General features: G+C 46.3%; 1 protein-coding gene across 2 annotated transcripts in view; it reads right to left on the minus strand.

Moving 5' to 3' along the window:
• Positions 1-21,338, minus strand: part of TOM1L1 (target of myb1 like 1 membrane trafficking protein) — a 194,372-nt gene that overhangs the window by 22,953 nt on the left and 150,081 nt on the right. For both annotated transcript variants that reach the window (XM_040330746.1, XM_040330745.1), the window contains exons 4-8: positions 20,853-21,002; positions 19,271-19,405; positions 7,579-7,659; positions 4,260-4,376; positions 1,690-1,823 (exon numbers count right to left, since the gene is read on the minus strand). In XM_040330746.1, the coding sequence (XP_040186680.1) occupies positions 1,690-1,823; positions 4,260-4,376; positions 7,579-7,659; positions 19,271-19,405; positions 20,853-21,002 (617 nt within the window). The remainder of the gene's footprint in view (positions 1-1,689; positions 1,824-4,259; positions 4,377-7,578; positions 7,660-19,270; positions 19,406-20,852; positions 21,003-21,338) is intronic.

Here is a 21,338-nt window from a genome sequence, read left to right on the forward strand (position 1 = left end):
GTTTTCATCGCAAGTGCCTGATTCACCAAGCACTTGCGTGAAAACTTACGCCGGCGGCCTCCGGCGCAAGCCCACGTAATTCAAAGGGGCGTGTGCCATTTAAATTAGGCGCGCTCCCGCGCCAGACCTACTGCGCATGCTCCGTTTTGAAATTCCCGCCGTGCTTTGCGCGAAGTGACGTCATTTTTTCGAACGGCAACGTGCATAGCGTACGTTCGTATTGCCGGACGTCTTACGCAAGAAATTTTTTTGAAATTCGACGCGGGAACGACGGCCATACTTTAACATGGGCTGTGTAAAGTTAGGGCAGGTAAAACGACGACTAACTTTGCGACGGGAAACTAGACTAGCAACGACGTAACGAACGCGAAAAACCATTGTGGATCGCCGTAAAACCTCATTTGCATACCCGACGCTGGAATACGACGCGAACTACACCCAGCGGCGGCCGTGGTACTGCATCCTAAGATCCGACGGTGTAAGACAATTACACCTGTCGGATCTAAGGGTTATCTATGCGTAACTGGTTCTATGAATCAGCCGCAAAGATATTCTGAGAGATACGACGGCGTTTCAGAGAAACGCCGTCGTATCTCTTCTGTGAATCTGGCCCTTTACCCCCTTCCTGCCTAGGCCAATTTTTCAGCTTTCAGCACTGTCATACTTTGACAATTGCGTGGTCATGCAATTACATTTTTATAATTTTTTTTTCACACAAATAAAGCTTTCTTTTGGTGGTATTTAAATCGCCACTGTTGCTAAAAAAGGAAAAATACCCCCCAAAAAAACAAAAAACAATGGCCCGGATTCAGATACAAGATACGACGGCGTATCTCTGAGTCCGCCCGTCGTATCTATGCGCCTGATTCAGAGAATCAGTTACGCATAGATTTCCCTAAGATCCGACTGGCGTAAGTGTCTTACACCCTCGTATCTTAGACTGCATATTTACGCTGGCCCGCTAGGTGGCGCTTCCGTATAGTTACGCGAGGAATATGCTAATTAGGTATTTACGCCGATTCAGAAACGTACGTCTGCCCGGGGCATTTTTTTACGTCGTTTACGTTAGGCTTTTTTCGGCGTATAGTTACCCCTGCTATATGAGGTGTAGGTAATGTAAGGTATGGACGTCGTTCCCGCGCCGAGTTTTGAAAATGTTATGTCGTTTGCGCAAGTCGTTCGCGAATAGGGCTGGACATCATTTACGTTCACGTCGAATCCAATACGTCCTTGTGGCGTACTTTGGAGCAATGCACACTGGGATATTTCACGGATGGCGCATGCGCCGTTCAGAAAAAACTTAAAATACGCGGGGTCAAGTGAAATTTAAATATAACACGCCCACAACATCCCCATTTAAATTAGGCGGGCTTACGCCGCCACACATACGTTACGCCGCCATAACTAAGGGCGCAAGTTCTTTCTGCATACGGAAACTTGCGCCCAAAGTTACTACCGTATCGCAGGCTTCCAGCGGACATGTTTCTTAGCATGCCAAGAAACATTTGTCCGCTGGAAACCTGTCCGGTCCGCCGGACAATTGTCCGGTCGGCCGTACACACGACCGAACATGTCCGCTGAAACTGGTCAACCGGTTTCAGCGGACATGTTCGGTCGTGTGTACGGGGCCTTAAACTTAAAATTTCCATAAAAAACATAATTTCAGAACTTTTCACATTTGCGAATTACCTGTTGTATCTCAGGAATAGATTGTTCAGGTCGTCGTTGACTTGCACCAGCTCAATGATGACATCATCGTTTTGTACGGTTTCCACAAGCTTTAGGATCCGGGCTTGCATTTCTTGGCACGCTTTCTGCAGCTCCTATCAAAAAAAGTCACAATAACAATCAGCCTTTTAATGAGCGACACGATACGCACTGGGGGTGCCTTTGTTGGAGAATGTCGCCGGTTACAGTGTTGATGTGAATTGACAATGGTGTGGGCCGGAGTCTCTGCTGACAAGGCAGGTAGTGTAAATAGGATCTCAGGGTATGAATTCTGTGCGGCATTGTCATCTGTAGGGCCTCCGGGTACAGCGAGGAAACGGCGTAAGAGCTGAGAAAGCAGTAAAATGAGCATTGATTTAAAAGGCCTCCCTGAGCAGGCAGGAGTTAGTGGAGGGTTCTGTTTTAATAAGACAGAATGAATTCGGTATTGTTACAGGGAAGTCGCTGGAGATAAGCAAAGCGTGTCACCGAAGGATAAAGAAAACAGAGAGGAATGAGGGAAAGAGACAGACTGAGAAGGAGAGAGGGACAGAAAAAAAGAGGAAAGTAGAACAAAAAAAAGAGGAAAATAGAACAAAAAAAAGAGGAAAATAAAACAAAAGAAAGAGGAAACTAGAACATAAAAAAATATATAAAAATAGAACATATAAAAAGCGGAAAATAGAACAAAAAAAAAGAGAAAGTAGAACAAAAAAAAAAAATAGAACAACACTACATATGGTCTACTGTGCCCAGATTGCACCCCCTAAAGAGTACCTGTCATCTAGTACCTGTCATCATGAGTACCTGCCACCAGAGTACCTGCCACCAGAGTACCCCCCACCTCACCAGAGTACCTGCCACCTCACCAGAGTACCCGCCACCTGCCACCAGAGTACCCACCACCAGTTTACCTGCCACCAGAGTACCCTTCACCAGAGTACCCGCCACCAGTCCAGCGGCAGTACCTGTCCATCAGGAGTATCTGCCACCAGAGTACCCACCACCAGAGTACCTGCCACCTCACCAGAGTACCCGCCACCAGAGTACCCACCACCAGTCCATTAGGAGTACCTGTCCATCAGGAGTACCTGCCACCAGAGTACCTGCCACCAGAGTACCCGCCACCAGAGTACCCGCCACCAGAGTACCCGCCACCTCACCAGAGTACACGCCACCTCACCAGAGTACCTGTCCATCAGGAGTACCTGCCACCAGAGTACCCGCCACCAGTCCATCAGGAGTACCTGTCCATCAGGAGTACCTGCCACCCAGAGTACCCGCCACCTCACCAGAGTACCCACCACCTCACCAGAGTATACGCCACCTCACCAGAGTATACGCCACCTCACCAGAGTATACGCCACCTCACCAGAGTATACGCCACCAGAGTACGTGCCACCAGAGTACGTGCCACCAGAGTACCCGCCACCTCACGAGAGTACCCGCCACCTCACGAGAGTACCCGCCACCAGAGTACCTGCCACCTCACCAGAGTACCCGCCACCAGAGTACCCGCCACCAGAGTACCTGCCACCTCATAAGAGTACCCGCCACCAGAGTACCCGCCACCAGACCATTAGGAGTACCTGTCTATCAGGAGTACTTGCCACCAGAGTACCTGCCACCTCACCAGAGTACCCGCCACCTCACCAGAGAACCCATGTGGTACACATGTGGTATCACTATACTCAGGAGGAGTAGCAGAATGTATTTTGGGGTGTCATTGCAAGTATGCATGTGCTGTGTGAGAGAAATCACTTGTTATTATGACAATTTTGTGCAAAAAAAAAAAAAAATTACAACTTCAAAAAACTCACCATGCCTCTTACTAAATACCTTGGAATGTCTGCTTTCCAAAAAGGGGTACTTTGGGGGGTATTTGTGCTTTCCTGGCTTGTTAGGGTCTCAAGAAATGAGATAGGCCTTCAGTACATCAGGTGTGATCATATGTGATAATTTTTCAATGATTTGCACCATAGCTTGTAGACACTATAACATCCACAGAGACCAAATAATATATACTTATTTTGGTTATTGGTTGACTTATTTGCAAAATTTTACAATAGAAACTGAAAAAAAAATTGAAAACCCAGCGGTGAATACCACCAAAAGAAAGCCCTGTTTGTGAGAAAAAAATTATAAAAATTTGGTTTGGGTACAGTGTAGCATGACTGAGTAATTGTCATTCAAGGTGTAAGAGCGCTGAAAGCTAACAATTGGTCTGGTAAGGAAGGGTGTATAAAAGCCCCGTATTGAAGTGGTTAATGCTGCAAAGGGTGGGCCAACTCAATTTTTTCGAACCCTATGGACTAAGACTGGGATGCCATTAAAGTTCATGTGCGTATAAAGGCAGGCGTCCCAATACCTTTGACAATATAGTGTATGTGCAACATGTGTGCTTTAAAGCCCACTCTCATTGCTGCCGCATATATATGTTGCCTGGGCAGCAAGTGGTTGGATGAAAGTTTTTTTTCTTGAGTTTAGCTTTAATCGATTAATTATATCACCATAGTATGAGATTCCCCAATACTGTATATAACAGTACTAACCTGTAAGAGCTCCATGTCTTCTTGTACTTCAGTTCCTGGGCTGTTCTCCAACAATATGGCGGACATGACCTTCATATTCATCCTCACCACGTCCAGCTCACTGTAGAGCTTTCCAATCTGGTAAACATATCATAACATCATGTACAGTTATATGTAAGGAGATAAGACAAAGAGGAGGGGTAGGGTTAAATGGAATGGATTTATTGTCATCTGTGTCCTCGCTGGGGAGATTCATTTTATTTCTTGGTGACCACCGTCACCACCACCAATTCTGGGGACCACTGTCACCACCACCATTTCTGGGGACCACTGTCACCACCACCATTTCTAGGGACCACTGTCACCACCACCATTTCTGGTGACCACTATCACCACCACCATTTCTGGTGACCACTGTCACCACCACCATTTCTGGTGACCACTGTCACCACCACCATTTCTGGTGACCACTGTCACCACCACCATTTCTGGTGACCACTGTCACCACCACCATTTCTTGGTGACCACTGTCACCACCACCATTTCTTGGTGACCACTGTCACCACCACCATTTCTTGGTGACCACTGTCACCACCACCATTTCTGGTGACCACTGTCACCACCACCATTTCTGGGGACCACTGTCACCACCACCATTTCTGGTGACCACTGTCACTAGTTTTATTTCTTGGTGACCACCACCATTTCTGGTGACCACTGTCACCACCACCATTTCTGGTGACCACTGTCACCACCACCATTTCTGGTGACCACTGTCACCACCACCATTTCTGGTGACCACTGTCACCACCACCATTTCTGGTGACCACTGTCACCACCACCATTTCTGGTGACCACTGTCACCACCACCATTTCTTGGTGACCACTGTCACCACCACCATTTCTTGGTGACCACTGTCACCACCACCATTTCTGGGGACCACTGTCACCACCACCATTTCTGGGGACCACTGTCACCACCACCATTTCTGGGGACCACTGTCACCACCACCATTTCTGGGGACCACTGTCACCACCACCATTTCTGGGGACCACTGTCACCACCACCATTTCTGGGGACCACTGTCACCACCACCATTTCTGGTGACCACTGTCACCACCACCATTTCTTGGGGACCACTGTCACCACCACTATTTCTGGTGACCAATGTCACCACCACCATTTCTGGGGACCACTGTCACCACCACCATTTCTGGGGACCACTGTCACCACCACCATTTCTGGGGATCACTGTCACCACCACCATTTCTGGGGACCACTGTCACCACCACCATTTCTTGGGGACCACTGTCACCACCACTATTTCTGGTGACCAATGTCACCACCACCATTTCTGGGGACCACTGTCACCACCACCATTTCTGGGGACCAATGTCACCACCACCATTTCTGGGGATCACTGTCACCACCACCATTTCTGGGGACCACTGTCACCATTGTAATGGATGGGCTGAAAATCCCACCACCCTGAATCACACAGGAAGGTGAATAGGGTTCCTGTAAGATTTGGGTGTTGACTGACCCTAAATGGGACAAGGCTACCTCCTTTTCCAATCATACAGATATGAACGGATGGAAACGAATGCCATCTGTTTACGTCTTTTCTGTTTATGTTCGTTTTGGGGAAAGAAACATTTTTCCAACAAAATAGTGGCTGTACACAGACACCGACTTCCAGTTGCATCAATGTGAACGAAATGAGTAAAAGATAGCTTCAGCTCCCATCCTCCTCGGACGCGTTTCGTCCTTTTTGGGGCTTAATCAATGATTGGTTTTTGTAACAACTAAGGCCTCATGCACACAGGACGTCAAAAACACCTGTGCTTACAGGATCTTAGATCACATGCTCTTCTGGAGAGAGCCTTTGTGGTGTTACACTTGTTGTGGGAATGTATGTAGTTAAGGAGGAACTGCAGTCTGCTCACATAATTTGTAATAAAAACATCTTTGCCATTCTGAAGCTTCCCTCCAACCACTTGTTATATTATTTTATATATACTGTGATTCTGTACTTGCCAAATATGCTGCAGAAATCTCCCTCCACTGAGTCTGGCTGCAGCCATTTTAACTGTGGGCAGCTGAAGCTGCTGCCTGTTCACTTCCTGGATTTACACAGACACACAGAGACACACCTCCAGATCTGCAGTTCTCATTGGCCCTCTTATAACTCACCCTCCTCCCTGGCCAACTCTCACGAGAGAGAGAGAGAGAGAGAGAGAGAGAGAGAGAGAGAGAGAGAGAGAGCTGTGCATGATGTCATAAGCCTAGGCTAATGACCAGACAAGAAACAGGAAGTGGACTGTATAAGGTATTTACTGGCAGAAAAAAATGTTTTACTATCCTAAGTTAAAACAACAACAAGGGCAGAAGATTTAATAGATGGAAAGATGAAAAAATTACTGAAGTTCCGCTTTTATTTCCTAGCCATTGATTATTTTGCTTCTGTATAATTAGCTAATATACTGCCATCTTGTGGTTATTTTTCTGTCTTATTATCTGTGTCGCCTCCCATTCTTGTGATGTATTTCCTGTTCCTTTACACTGTCTTGTGGGGGATAAAGATGGCCACTTGTCTCAAGGACACATGCTAATCTGCTCGCATTTGGGAACACATTACAGCAGGGATATGCAAGTCCCATCATGCCTCTGCCTCTGGGTGTCATGCTTGTGGCTGTCAGAGTCTTGCTATGCCTCATGGGACTTGTAGTTCTGCAACAGCTGGAGGTCCGCTAATTGCATATGCCTGCATTACAGTAAAACGCTGTTTATGAACGTTTCGCAATTCGAGCTGTTTTTTTAAATGACTCGATTTGCGAACGTTGTCTCACAAGATAAGCCGGATTCAAGCCTCTGGGGTGTGCAGTACCGCATTTGGCCAGAAGTGCAGGGGGCGCCAGTGATGCTCGGAGACACTCAAAAACACTCCATTACCGAGTGTCTCTGAGCGTTTATAAGTGTCTCAGAGTGTCTGAGCATTTCCAAGTGTCTCCGGCGCCCCCCCCACCTCTGGCCACATGCGGTATCGCATAAACTAGCAGTGACACTGGAACAAATTATCTGAGTTTCCATTGATTGCTATAGAGAAACTCGCTTTGATAAACGAGTGCTTTGGATTACAAGCATTCTTCTAGAACAAATTATACTCGGAATCCAAGGTACTACTGTATTATGTTTTGACCTAAAAATACCATATTTTCATTCATCTGCCACATCTTGTTGTCTGCTATATCTGCTTCAATAAAGATCTTCGCTGATGAGAAAAATGTTTTTGTGTGTGTTCAGTCTTGACTTTGTTTTATACCCCTTATTGTACTGTACCTGCTCTGGTGTTAGTTGTTGTGTTGATACATCTGGACAAGTTTTGCTGGTGGGGGTATCAGATGCCCGACTTGTATTAGTCTACAAAAATACAAAACACACACATAGTAAAACATTACGGGGCAGATCCTCAAAGAAATTACGCCGGCGTATCTCTTGATACGCCGGCGTAATTTCAAATTTTGCGTGTCGTATCTTTGTTTTGTTATCCACAAAACAAGATACGACGGCATCTGTGTTAGATCCGACAGGCGTACGCCTTAGTACACCGTCGGATCTTAAATGCAATTTTCCGGCGGCCGCTAGGTGGCGTTTCCGCGTCGAGTATGCAAATTAGCTATTTCAGACGATCCACGAACGTACACGCGGCCGTCGCATTTTTTTACGTCGTTTCCGTTCGGCTTTTTCCGGCGTATAGTTAAAGCTGCTATCTGGTGGCGTACTCAATGTTAAGTATGGCCGTCGTTCCCGCGTATAATTTTGAAAATTTTACGTCGTTTGCGTAAGTCGTCCGTAAATGGGGCTGGACGCCATTTACGTTCACATCGAAAACAATGACGTCCTTGCGACGTCATTTGGAGCAATGCACCATGGGAGTTTTGAAGGACGGGGCATGCGCAGTTCGTTCGGCTCGGGGACGTGCTTCATTTAAATGAAACACGCCCCCTACTCGCCGCATTTGAATTCCACGCCCTTACGCCGCAAGAGATACGCTACGCCGCCGTAACTTACGGCGCAAATTCTTTCAGGATTCAAAGGATAGCAAAGTAAGTTACAGCGGCGTAGCAGATCTCACATCTGCGCCGGGCGCAGTGTAGGTATGTGGATCTGCCCCTACAGCTTCACAATCTAGCCCAGGGGTCTCCAAACTTTTCTTACAAAGGGCCACTTTTTTTGTCCTTCAGACTTTAGGAGGGCCGGATTGTGGCCAAAAGGGGCAGAAAATTTCACAAACCCAGCATCGGTGAGAATAAATAGGGCCTCAGGGTTGGTGGTCAAATGGAGGAGGAGTATTCCCCCTAATAGTAGAAGGAATAGTATCCCATCATTGGTATCCGTGGAAGATATAGTGCCCCATTGTTGGTGTCAGTGGGAGGAATAGTGCTTCATATCAGTGGAAGGAATTGTGCCCCAAGGGCCGGATTAAGGCTGGCAAAGGGCCACATCTGGCCCTCGGGCCGCAGTTTGGAGACCCCTGATCTAGCCAAAACATGGAGGGGCGATCAGAGATAATGGACTTGTATTAGTTGTTAACTGAAAACTGGGCAAGCAAACCCCCACCCAAACCCAAAGACCAATTCATTAAAGTGAATGTACATCCAACACTTTTATGGGTTTTGGATAGAATGCAAAAGGGTCAAAACCCCCTGTCAGTTTATTTTTGCTGCCTGTTTCCCCATTGGGGATATTTTTTTTCATATTCTGTTCCAGAGACGCAACAGGAAATGTAATAGCTGGATCAGAAGATTGGAGTCCCATGCCGGAATGTTGAATTCCCCATACACGTAGTAAACCTAATATTCAACGCATTTCTACTGTAAAATTTTGAGCCATCTATGGCTGGCTTTAGACACCAGAGCAGAAGCGTAGCTTGAAGCTTGTGGGCCCCCGATGCAAAAGTTGACCTGGCCCCTGGGCTGTTCTCACCCTGTGCTCCTCTCCATTCAGGAAATGGCTCACAGTTTGTCCCCAGCCAATGAGAATGGAGGGGTGTGGACAGGGCTGGACTGGGACAAAAATTTGGTCCTGGACTTCATCCAGACAGGCCCACTTTGACAGGTCTCTCCCATGGTGGCCGGACAACTCCCGCACCCTCCCCGGCCACCCAAGCCCCCTCTCCCCCTTTCACTAGCCACTAGCTGTTCTACTTTATTAGAGTAGAACGGCTGGTACTGGTACTCTTATAGGCAGTACCAGTGGGGAAGCTAGACATTATTTCACCCGGGGCAAAGAATCAGTTCGGTGCCCCCCCTTATGGGACAAGATTAGGCAGAAGTGAGATACTCCCAGGCCATAGCTGTTGAGTCAGCTGTCCCCTCCCCCATGCTCATCTGTTGCCCCCCTGCTCCTCTGTCGCTCCCCCTGCTCCTCTGGTCCTCCCCCTGCTCCTCTGGTCCCCCCCAGGTGAGCGCTGCAGGGAGGGAGAGGAGGTGAGCGCTGCGGGAAGGGAGAGACAAAGGAGCGGAGGGGGGTGGCGGTCCTCTGTCACTGAAGCCGGCCCACTGAGCCATCGGCCCACCGGGAAATTCCCTGTAGTCCCAATGGCCAGTCCATCCCTGGGTGTGGACCGTGGAAGGCAAAGCGGAAGCCCAGTACTGGAGCGTGGCTGTGGGGCCCTTGGGCAGATAGGAGCTGGACTTTGTGGAGGATATGATAATATGACAAGGAGGCTGCGAGGGCCCCCTGGTGCTAGGGGTGGGGTTGCAATTGTGACCCCTGCAACCCCTTATGCTACGCCCATGCACCAGAGCAAGCTTTATCATTAGAAGACTTTTTCTCACTTCCTGTTCCATTGACAGCTGTAACTTTCTACCCAGGTCACAGTGGCCAATGGGACAAATACAGGTAGGGAATCTAGCCAGTGGGGTAACAGACAGCAAATAACAAAAAAGTTTTGGCTTTAGATAAACTTTACTTAGTTTGTAGTGTATTTAATCAGCATATGTACAACCGTGTGCAAGAGAAATAATATGATCAAGCTTGTCTGTTCATGTCGTTGTAAAATAAACACTCGTAAATGTAATGCGTCTGAGCTACTGTTTCAGTTCCTTGGATTAATTCCTGTAGTAATAAAAATATGATGCTATCAAATATCGAGAGCTCATAAAAAATGTTCTTATACCGGTTTTAGTACTCTACGTTCCATGCAGTGGGGGACAAAACATGCAGGGGCCACTCTGTGGGAAGCCAGTTTGAGTCCCTCTTTGGCCCCCGGTACTGTTGCCCAACAAAGGTCCTTGTTCTGTGGTCATGGAGACACTTTTCCAATGTGTGTCCTCTGACCTGGGAGAGTCAATAGCCACAGAGCAGAGTCCACTTCCTCTCCTGTTCTTCTCTAGTGGAGGGCAGCCCTCTATGATGCAAAGAATGGCCAGTTTGGGCCCCCTTTACCCCCTGTACTCTTGCCCATCAAGGTCCTTGTTCTGTGGCCATGGAGACACTTTTCCAGTGTGTGTCCTCTGACCTGGGAGAGTCAATAGCCACAGAGCAGAGTCCACTTCCTCTTCTGTTCTTCTCCAGTGGAGGGCAGCCCTCAATGATGCAAAGGATGGCTAGTTATGGCCCCCTTTTAACCCCCGGTACTGTTGCCCAACAAAGGTCCTTGTTCTGTGGTCATGGAGACACTTTTCCAGTGTGTGTCCTCTGAACTTGGAGAGTCAATAGCCACAGAGCAGAGTCCACTTCCTCTTCTGTTCTTCTCCAGTGGTGGGCAGCCCTCAATCCTCAATGATGCACAAGATGGCGCTTCATAGAGTGATGTCAGCACTGATCTCTGCATTATTTTTCAGTGAGCAAGCCACTTTCAAACACTTGGCACGCTGACTAACCCCCAGCCAGAACGGCTTGGATGATGGGGGGCAAGCTTACTGAGGAGGAACAGGAAGTGACAAAGAAAAAAAAACATTTAGAAGGGAAATGGAAGGAAAAGGTAAGTGAACCAACAATGCACTAGCTTAAAAGGAACCTATATAGAAAAGAAGAAACAAACCCCTTTAAATACTGCCGTGATCCATGTTTATACCAGGTCTGAAAATGAAGCACTTTCACCAGAGAAATGTTTATGGGGAAAGTTTTACATAAATATTTAAAAAAAAAAAAAAAAAAAAAAAAGTTATTTGTTCAGAAGCGTTTCGTTTTTTTTTTATTTTTTTATTTTTTATTCTATTCCCCGTAACTTCATAAAGTGACACAAGAGAAAAATCTTTTCATTCTGCTAAAGTATCCACTTTAAAGAATTTACTTCTTCAAATCGCAGAGCACCCAGGAAGGAAAGTGCTTTAAAACATTTTATTTGGCTGTAAATCAGGAACTGCATGCGCAGAGGTACTCTGGGACTCGTACTAAAACCGCACAAGGCAAAAAAAACGATTTATATGAGTAAAAAGTAATACAAACGTGCAATAAATAAAATTAGGGCAAACTACACATGAGTTGCAATTACTGTACAAATAGCATCACAATCAAAGGCAGAAGAAATTAAGAAAAAAAACCACAATGGTAAAAACTAAAGTTAAGAAGATTTTAAAGGGCCCTGATCTCAACATCGGGTCTGTCTGGGATGACAGAGGGACAGAGGGATTTGAGGCAGCCGACATTCACAGAAGATCCGTAGTTAGGGCCAGATCCACAGCCGCCGAGCGCAACTTAACTTTTCAGAGTTAAGTTACACTGCCGCAAGTTAGGTGCCGATCCACAAAGCACTTACCTGGAAATTTGCGGCGGTGTAACTTAACTCCGTCTGGCGCAAGGCGTTCCTAATACAAATGGGCGATTCCCATTTAAACTAGGCGCGCTCCCGCGCCGGACGTACTGCGCATGCTCCGTCGGGTAACTTACCCGACGTGCATTGCGCTAACTGACGTCGCTCCAACGTCATTTTCTTAGACGTTAACGTAAATGGCGTCCAGCGCCATTCACGAACGTCTTACGCAAACGACGTAGAGTTGAAAATGTCGACGCGGGAACGACGGCCATACTTAATAGGGCTTAGTCAAATAGGACTCAGCCCTATTTTTACGCTGCGTAACTCGACGTAAACGACGTAGATTTAGCGCGGCGGGCCCGTCGGAACGTTCGTGGATCGCCGTAAGTGTTCATTTGCATATTCTAGGTCGGCCGCAATGGCCTCGCCACCTAGCGGCCGGCCTAGAATTGCATCCTTAAGATCCGACAGTGTAATTCAATTACACATGTCGGATCTTCTGCCGATCTATGGTAAACTGATTCTGTGGATCAGTTCCATAGATAGAAACAGGGATACGACGGCGTATCAGTAGATACGCCGGCGTATCCCTTTTGTGGATTACCCCCTTAGTTCTTAAAGATGTTTGGAACAACCTACCTGCCGAGTTCCTTCAAAAACCGTGTGGAAGTGTATCTAGAAGAACTGATGGTATATATAAATACACACATATATATATATATATATAATCATATATATATATATATATATATATATATATATATATATATATACATACACACACACACACACAGACATATACACACACACACACACACACACATATATTATATATATATATATATATATATATATATATATATATATATATATATATATATATATATATATATATATATATATATATATATACACACATGGCCCAGATTCTCAAAGGAGATACGACGGCGTATCTCTGAGTCTGAGCCGTCGTATCTATGCGCCCGATTCTTAGAATCAGTTACGCATAGATTTGTATTAGATCCGACCGACGTAAGTCTCTTACACCGTCGGATCTTAACTGCATATTTACGCTGGCCGCTAGGGGCGTGTACGCTGATTTACGCCTAGAAATATGTAAATCAGCTAGATACGCAAATTCACGAACGTACGCCGGGCCGACGCAGTACAGATACGCCGTTTACGTTAGGCTTTTCCCGGTGTAAAGTTACCCCTGCTATATGAGGCGTACATGCGGCGTACCAATGTTAAGTATGGACGTCGTTCCCGCGTCAAATTTTGAAAATTTTACGTCGTTTGCGTAAGTCGCTCGCGAATAGGGCTGGGCGTCATTTACGTTCACGTCGAAAGCATTGGCTTCTTGCGGGTTAATTCAGAGCATGCGCACTGGGATACTTTCACGGACGGCGTAAAAAGCGTCATTTACGCGGGGTCACATAAAATTAACATAACACGCCCACATCTACCACATTTGAATTAGGCGGGCTTACGCTGGCCTTTTTACGCTACGCCGCCGCAACTTTCGTTTTGAGAATACGGCACTTGCCTGTAAAAGTTGCGGAGGCGTAACGTAAATAGGATACGTTACGCCCGCACAAAGATACGCCGCTGTATCTGGGCCACATATAATATATATATATATATATTATACACATATACATATACATACACACTCACACACACTGTGTAATTTTTTCCCCAAGTCTGCTTTGCCGTATAGATATTGGCAGACACACAGAGGAGAATGTTAAGTCTCAACTACGATAAATTACTTACTGATCTAATTTTCTGCAGAAGGCTTCTACCATAAATATAGGTCTAGAAAGGTGAAGGATTTAATCCAGGAATGATTGCTGTGTGAAGATTGGGTCCTCCCAGACCGTGTTATGAGGACAGTCAATGTGCCAACAGCTGGGATTTTATTACTTTGGTGCCGAGGGCCAGTAGCTGCAATGAGCTCCACTATACAATACACAACGAGGGATCTCTTTACCCGCCGCCCACTCACTGTGATATACAGTTTTGTGGGAAATTCGCATTTGATGGCCTTAAAGGGATGTTCATTCCGGGCAACCGATATGCAATATTAAACACGTTCTTATAAGAGGCAGGAACCCGTGTGCAACATTAGGTGACAATAGTGGACCAGTGCAGGGGTGGACTGACAACTCATGGGGCCCCCCGGGCAATAGAAGATTATGGGGCCCCCGGGCTTACAGATGGCCACCACGCCAGGAGGCAGTGCAGAGGCGGGGCAGCTAAAATCTCAGGATTTTCACATCAAAAGCATGTCGGTTTCAGACATATCCGGGACAGATGTAAAAAAAAACAACAAATTTTTACATACTGTCCCTGGTTTTATTGAGCCTGGCAACCCTGATGGGGCCCCCTAGTGGCATGGGGCCCTCGGGAGCATTGAACTTCATTTTTCTCGGGTCGTCGTAGTGTTGTACATTACTGCGTTTTTGGCGGTGGGAATTTTGTGTGACGTGTGTATGCAACACAAGTTTGAGCCAACATTCCGGTTTTCTTGTCGGAATTTCCGATCGTGTGTACGCAGCATTACAGATGCCTACAATGGTTAATATCAGCAAAATAGAAATAAGCTTCATAGATCACTTCACTGAGACTTGCTATAAAATCGCGCCCATAGCGATCACATTCCATTGTGTTTTTAGTGTAAAAATAAGAGAAAACATTTGAGCACTTGCTAGAAGCAACGCCATTACATTTCCTTTGCGATAGTATTAGGAAATGAGAAACAATTATTTACAGGCGGACTGAAAGCTAAAATCGAAACCCTGGGCAGACACCTAAATACTCAGCTAAAATACAAATACAGTATCTCACAAAAGTCAGTACACCCCTCACAATTTTTTAATATTTTATTCTATCTTTTCATGTGACAACACTGAAGAAATGACACTTTGCTACAATGTTGTGTAGTGAGTGTACAGCTTGTATAACAGTGTAAATTTGATGTCCCCTCAAAATAACTCAACTCCATTTATTGCAAGGATAAGCACCCCATGATTTAGGCAAGTTGGGGGTGATTTGAGGATGGGGGTTGGGGGGATGTGACCATGTATATGGGCCAGGACCGATCCTAGTGTCACAGGCGCCTGGGTGCAGAAATATTTCTGGGGCCCCCGCATGGGCGTGGTCATTTTTTTTTTTTTTTAGTGTATTTTGTGCGTGTACTCGAGAGAGGAGCCGGACTGCAGGAGTTGGGAGTAGGCAGGCCTCCCCCAGAGGCAATGTGCCACCTTTCTCCATGCCCCGGGTGGCAATGGCGGGTGTGTGAGGGGGTCCTCCCACACAGCCCGCCCTACCTGCTCCGCTTTGAAGCCCAACGGGGCAGAGGGACTCCCTATAAGGGAGTGAGAGGATCTAGCCCACTCAACCAGCGCCGTTAGTCCTTTGCCTCTCTTTTTTAGAGACCGCGTGGTCAAAGTGCGTGTGTTAACCCAATTTAGAGTGCGTGTGTGGTGGTTTTTGTGGGAGGGGGGTGGGCGTACTAAGCGCAAGCTTACCTTGCATAGCACACCCACCGGGAGCCGGGCTGAGACCACCAAACTCAATTCACATGAAGCCGAGACCGGGATCCGAACCTCTAGCTGCAGAGGTGAATGGCTTGTCAGCGCAGTGCCAATCGCGTTGAGCCACCGCAGCTCCGTGGGGCGTGGTCATTTGATCAACTCCTCCCCTTGTGGCAAATGTGGCAATGACTCAACCACAGAGATGCTCCCCCACAAAGTTTTCATTACCCTGGGATCCTTACATGGTCTCTTAACAATAAAAAAAATACAGGAAGAGAAGCAGAGTACTTTATTGGGACCTGGAGGGGGGCCTCTCTGATGGACACAGAGAGGGCTTCTGTTAGAGAGTCTGTTAGAAAGAGCTCCCTGACATACTACAGACATGATACAGTAGATGGTCAGAGACTGCAGACATGATACAGTAGATGGTCAGAGACTGCAGACATAGTACAGGAGATGGTCAGAGACTGCAGACATAGTACAGGAGATGGTCAGAGACTGCAGACTTGGTACAGGAGATGGTCAGAGACTGCAGACATGGTACAGAAGATGATCAGAGACTGCAGACATAGTACAGGAGATGGTCAGAGCCTGCCGACATAATACAGGAGACGGTCAGAGACTTCAGACTTCGTACAGGAGACGGTCAGAGACTGCAGACATAATACAGGAGATGGTCAGAGACTGCAAACTTGGTACAGGAGATGGTCAGAGACTGCAGACATAATTCAGGAGATGGTCAGAGACTGCAGACTTGGTACAGGAGATGGTCAGAGACTGCAGACACAGTACAGGAGATGGTTCATTAGACCCCTTTAACATGGAGGCATTTTTCAGGCGCTTTAGTGTTAAAAATAGTGCCTGAAAAAAGCCTCATCTGCATTTCCAGTGTGAGAGCCCGAGTGCTTTCACACTTTCAGTTCTGGACGGACACAAACAAGGAGAGAAGGAAGGAGGGGAGAACTCTGGCACTTTGGCGCCCCCACCTCTGCAGGCGCCTGGGTGCAAAGCACCCTGTGCACCCTGCCTAGGATCGGCCCTGATATGGGCGGAACATGAAAAATGGTTCCAAGGGTGGACTATACCTTTAACACTGACTAGATGCCTAAAATATAATTCACATTTATGAATGGCAGAAAGGAGAAGTAAGAGAGCGAGCGCGCACTGCAATGTCTTTACATGCTGATGAATTACATAACATAAACAAAGCAGCTGGGCAAACAAGATAAACAGGATCTAATTACATCCGAGTACATAGCTATAATTAAGTGCTTCAATGAGCCTGAATTCAAAGAAACTTTTCGATAACCCCTGAAGTGAGAAGAATGCTGAGAATAAAATGTACTTCATGGGAAAAACAGAGTTCAGCATCCAGAAAATACTCCGTTTAAGGTGCCCGCAGACTTGGTGGATCGTTGTGTTTGCACAATCCATTAATAAAAGGTCCTCAGTAGCTTAAAGCCAAACTCCAGGCACAGTAGTACACAGATGCAAAATATACACTCACCGGCCACTTGCTAGGTTCACCCTGCGAGTCTCGGGTTGGACCCCCGTTTGCCTTTATTCTTCATGGCATAGATTCAACAAGGTGTTGGAAACATTCCTCAGAGATTTTGGTCCATAGTGACATAACATCACACAGTTGCTGCAGATTTGTCAGCTGCACACCCATGATGTCAGTCTTCCATCACATCCCAAAGGTCCTCTATTGGATGAGATCTGGTGAGTGTGGAGGCCATTGGAGTACGGAGACCTCATTGTCCAGTAGGGTGACCACGTGTCCCGGATTGCCCGGGACAGTCCCACATTTTGCAGTTCTGTCCCGGGCACCTTCATTCCAGGACAATACAGTGTCCCGGAATGAAACTGACACAGCCACCCGATGAGAGAGCGGGACTGGGAAGCCGGCGTCCCTAACAACTGATGAGTCTTCAGCTGTCAATGGGCTTTCCTGCTGACAGCTAAATAAAAATAAAGCTGCCAGTAATAAAAAAAAAAAAACACGGCGTGGGGTCCCCCTCCCCTAGTCCATTCCAGGTCCTTTGGGGGTTTTCAGATTCTGATAACCCCCCTGCCCGCATGCCACCACAACCACCAGCCAGGGTAAGATGGGGACGTGATGCTTTGGGGTGGGGGGGTAGATCCCGTGGGGGGGGGTCACTAGTTTTTTTTGGCTTTTTATTTTTTTCAATAGCCCGGGGCCAGCAATTGCAACCGTGAGTCAATTTAAATGTGATTTGATTCTTTTTTTTTTTTTTAGAAATGTGATTTTTGCTGCAGCATGTTCTATACATGGTACACATGCCCCACTTTACAGGCAAACTAAGGGGACCCCCCAGGCACTATATTTAGAGGAATTGTTCATTTTTATTGTTGCACTTTAAGCATAATTAGAATCACTGCTCCTGAAAATTTTTAAAATTGGCAAAGGAGGGGGGTGTCCCTGAATGGCAGTTTGGAAATGTGGTCACCCTATTGTCCAGTGGTGAGATGATTGGATCTTTGTGACATGGTGACATGGTGACATTATCCTGCTGGGAGGAGCCATCAGAAGATGGGGACACTGTAGTCATAAAGGGATGGACATGGTCACCAACAATACTCAGGTAGCACGTGGTATTTAAACGATGCTCCGTTGATACTAAGGGGCCCAACGTGTGCCAAGAAAATATCCCCCACACCATTACACCACCACCAGCCTGATCCGGTGACACTAGGCAGGATGGATCCATGATTCCATGTTGTTTACACCAAGGTCTGACCTGACCATCTGAATGTTGCAGCTGAAATCGAGACTCATCAGACCAGGTAACGTTTTTCCAGTCTTCTATTGTCCAATTTTGGTGATCCTGTGCCAATTGTAGCTTCTGTACTGTACTCCTGACAGTTTTTGAAATACTCAGACCAGCCTGTTTGGCACCAACAACCATGCCACTTGGTTATCTGCCTGCCCCTCCTTTCACATCAAGAGTCCTATGCTACCCCCCTCCCAACCCTTCACAGTCAGTGTTGCCAACAGTCAACTGTATTTTTAGGGACAGTTCGGAAAAATGGGCACATTTTTCCCCCATTCGTAAATGTCCATGGTTGCGGAAATGTGCCAGTAAAAATAGCCGAGACCAGTTTGGCTTGGAACTGTGCATGGAGAATGGAGGCAGGGGGTGATGGTGGCTGCGGTGGCACCGCAGAGGGAGATGGAGGCAGGGGGTGTTAGTGGCAGGGGGTGATTTGAGGCAGGGGGTGTTGGTGGCACCTCAGAGGGTGGGGGATGGAGACGGGGGTTGTTGGTGGCACCGCAGAAGGGGATGGAGGCAGGGGACGAGAGAGGCAGGGGGTGATTGGAGGCAGGGGGCCTGGGGGAGATTGAAGGCAGAGGTTTCTAGGACATTAAAAATGGTTGTGTGTACTTGGCATTACATAGCTGTATATTTACTATACAGCTAGAGAACTGACCACGCTGTGTTCTAATGCCTCGTGTGGTCAGTTTTTAATAGGAAAGCAGAGGGACTGGCAGGAACATCAGAGATATCACAAAGGTTGGATTTACAAATTCTTTAACAATAAAAAAGATGTATTTAATTTTAAATGGTAATTTTTATTTTTAGCATGAGCACCAATTGGGCTATGACTGTATGGTAGCTTTAAATGTCTCTCCCGTCAAAGGAAACACTATATACCTGTATATACTTCACTATAGATGTAACTAGTGGAATTCTTCATCTCTTCTTACCTTTTGTGACTGTCTAATTTCATCTTCAGTAGGCTCAAGGGAAGAAGGAAACTGAATCCCTTTCTTAATCAATTCTAAGTATAATTCTTTGACTTCAGTCTGATCTACGTTTGCGCGTGAGCCAGTGGACCATGTCTAGTGAGGGAAAGAATTGCACAATTTGTTGTTTATTAAGCTATGAAATCAAACAAGGCAATTTCCAGACAACTTCAAAATGCCAAAGAAAATACAGAATTATCAGGTCAAAAACAATCCAGGGTGGACATTCATGCATGTACAACCCAACGGTGCTCAGTGCCCGCTGGACAGTGGAGTGCCCCATGAACTTGGTGGCACCAATGGTGCTTGGTATTACTCTAACCCAGCATTTCTTACCCTTTTTTATTTTGTTAATTTGCCTACTAAAGTGCCACCAGGTCCAAATAACAGAAATCTCAAGTTAAGTGTTGGAATCCACCCTTATGATCCCCCACAGGGACTTCACCTTTCATGGATGGACTCTGACCCACCCCCTCCTTCCTCTATACTTTTCAATTGGCCTCCAAGTGCTATAGATAGCTTCACTGGAGGTAAGGATCTCTGGGGCAGGTAACCAGAGCTGGATTATATAAGTTGTGGTCTATATCTGCGCAACAAATTGATTAGGTTTTGGGGATCCTGGGACAATCGGAAGACAACATCAAGATAAGAGCAGACATTAGCCTGCAGCCTCTTCAAACTCCTCGAATTCCCCAGATCTTTCTCTTTTTACACATGGATCTCAGCCTGTACTTTGGACCTAGAACCTATTAAAAATGCAGCCGGGCCCACAAGTTTACTTGCCTAGACCTTACAAGGGACAAAAATAAGTAGAAACCCAAATTTCTAGGTCAGTGGTCTCTAGTTTGTGGCCCCGAATTCGGCCCTTTGCTTGCCTTTTTTTGGCCCTTGGTGTACTATTTCTCCCACTGATGCCAATGATGGGGCACAATGACACCAATAATGGGGCACCGACCCCCCCCATTAAAACTAATAATGGGGTATTGATCAATCCCATTGACGGCATGGCATATTCTACTCCCACCAGCCACACCCCAGCCCCCCTAAAGCTTGAAGGACAGTAAACTGGACCTATGCTTAGAAAGTTTGGCGAATCCTGTAAATCTAGACAAATCGCAATGCCAGTTTAACAACAGTTTTTAGTGACTGCTTGTTATGTGACCCGAATGTCTGAGTATTTGGGCTTCCAGAGACCCCTGTAATTGTACTTTCTCATTTGTTTGTTCAAATAATATTATGTCCCACCAGTGAGGACTTAAAAAAAAGTGAACTCCAGCTGCCATTTTGAAGAGGACCACAGCACAGAGGCCTTTTTTTTGGAAGAGGATGCTATTAGGCAATATGCCCAGTTCTCATGGAACAGAAACCAGGGGCTAATCATAGTTTTCCCCAAGGATTAAAGGTTTGAATAATACATTACCTGACACCATCAACATACAAAATAATTATGGCATTTAGGTTCCACATTTTTTGGAGACAACCATTCGTGAAAGGTCAATGTTCAGACATAAAGCCAATAATAAACTAATTGCAGACAGCTTACCATGATGAAGCGGAGAATTCTGTTTTGCATTTGGATGGGCAAGTTGTACTTTGGATTCAACAGTTTGACCAACACATCCTTAAGGAAGTCTTTTCGAAGCACCAAATTCTGGAAATTCGGGTTACAGTTCTGCATACACATCTCCAGCAGCTGGAGGGCAAATAAATAAAGATGACATTAGAATTTGAAAAAAAACAATAAAAATAGCATATCTAGATATTATTTTTGAAAACAGCTTAATGAAAACTTTGAAGCGTTTAAAGAGTAAGCCAACCTAAAACTTATATAGATGAAAACTGGATCACCCACTTGCAGGGGTGGTCAGTGCAGGTAAGTTCAGGAGGCTTGGAGTCCAGGGTTAATTGGAGGAGTTTCTTAGGCCCCGTACACACGACCGAGTTTCTCGGCAGAATTCAGCCAGAAACTCGATCGGAGCTGAATTCTGCAGAGAAACCCGGCGTGTGTACACTTTCGGCCGAGGAAGCC

Source organism: Rana temporaria, chromosome 12 (assembly GCF_905171775.1).
Source record: "Rana temporaria chromosome 12, aRanTem1.1, whole genome shotgun sequence".
NCBI lineage: Eukaryota > Metazoa > Chordata > Amphibia > Anura > Ranidae > Rana > Rana temporaria.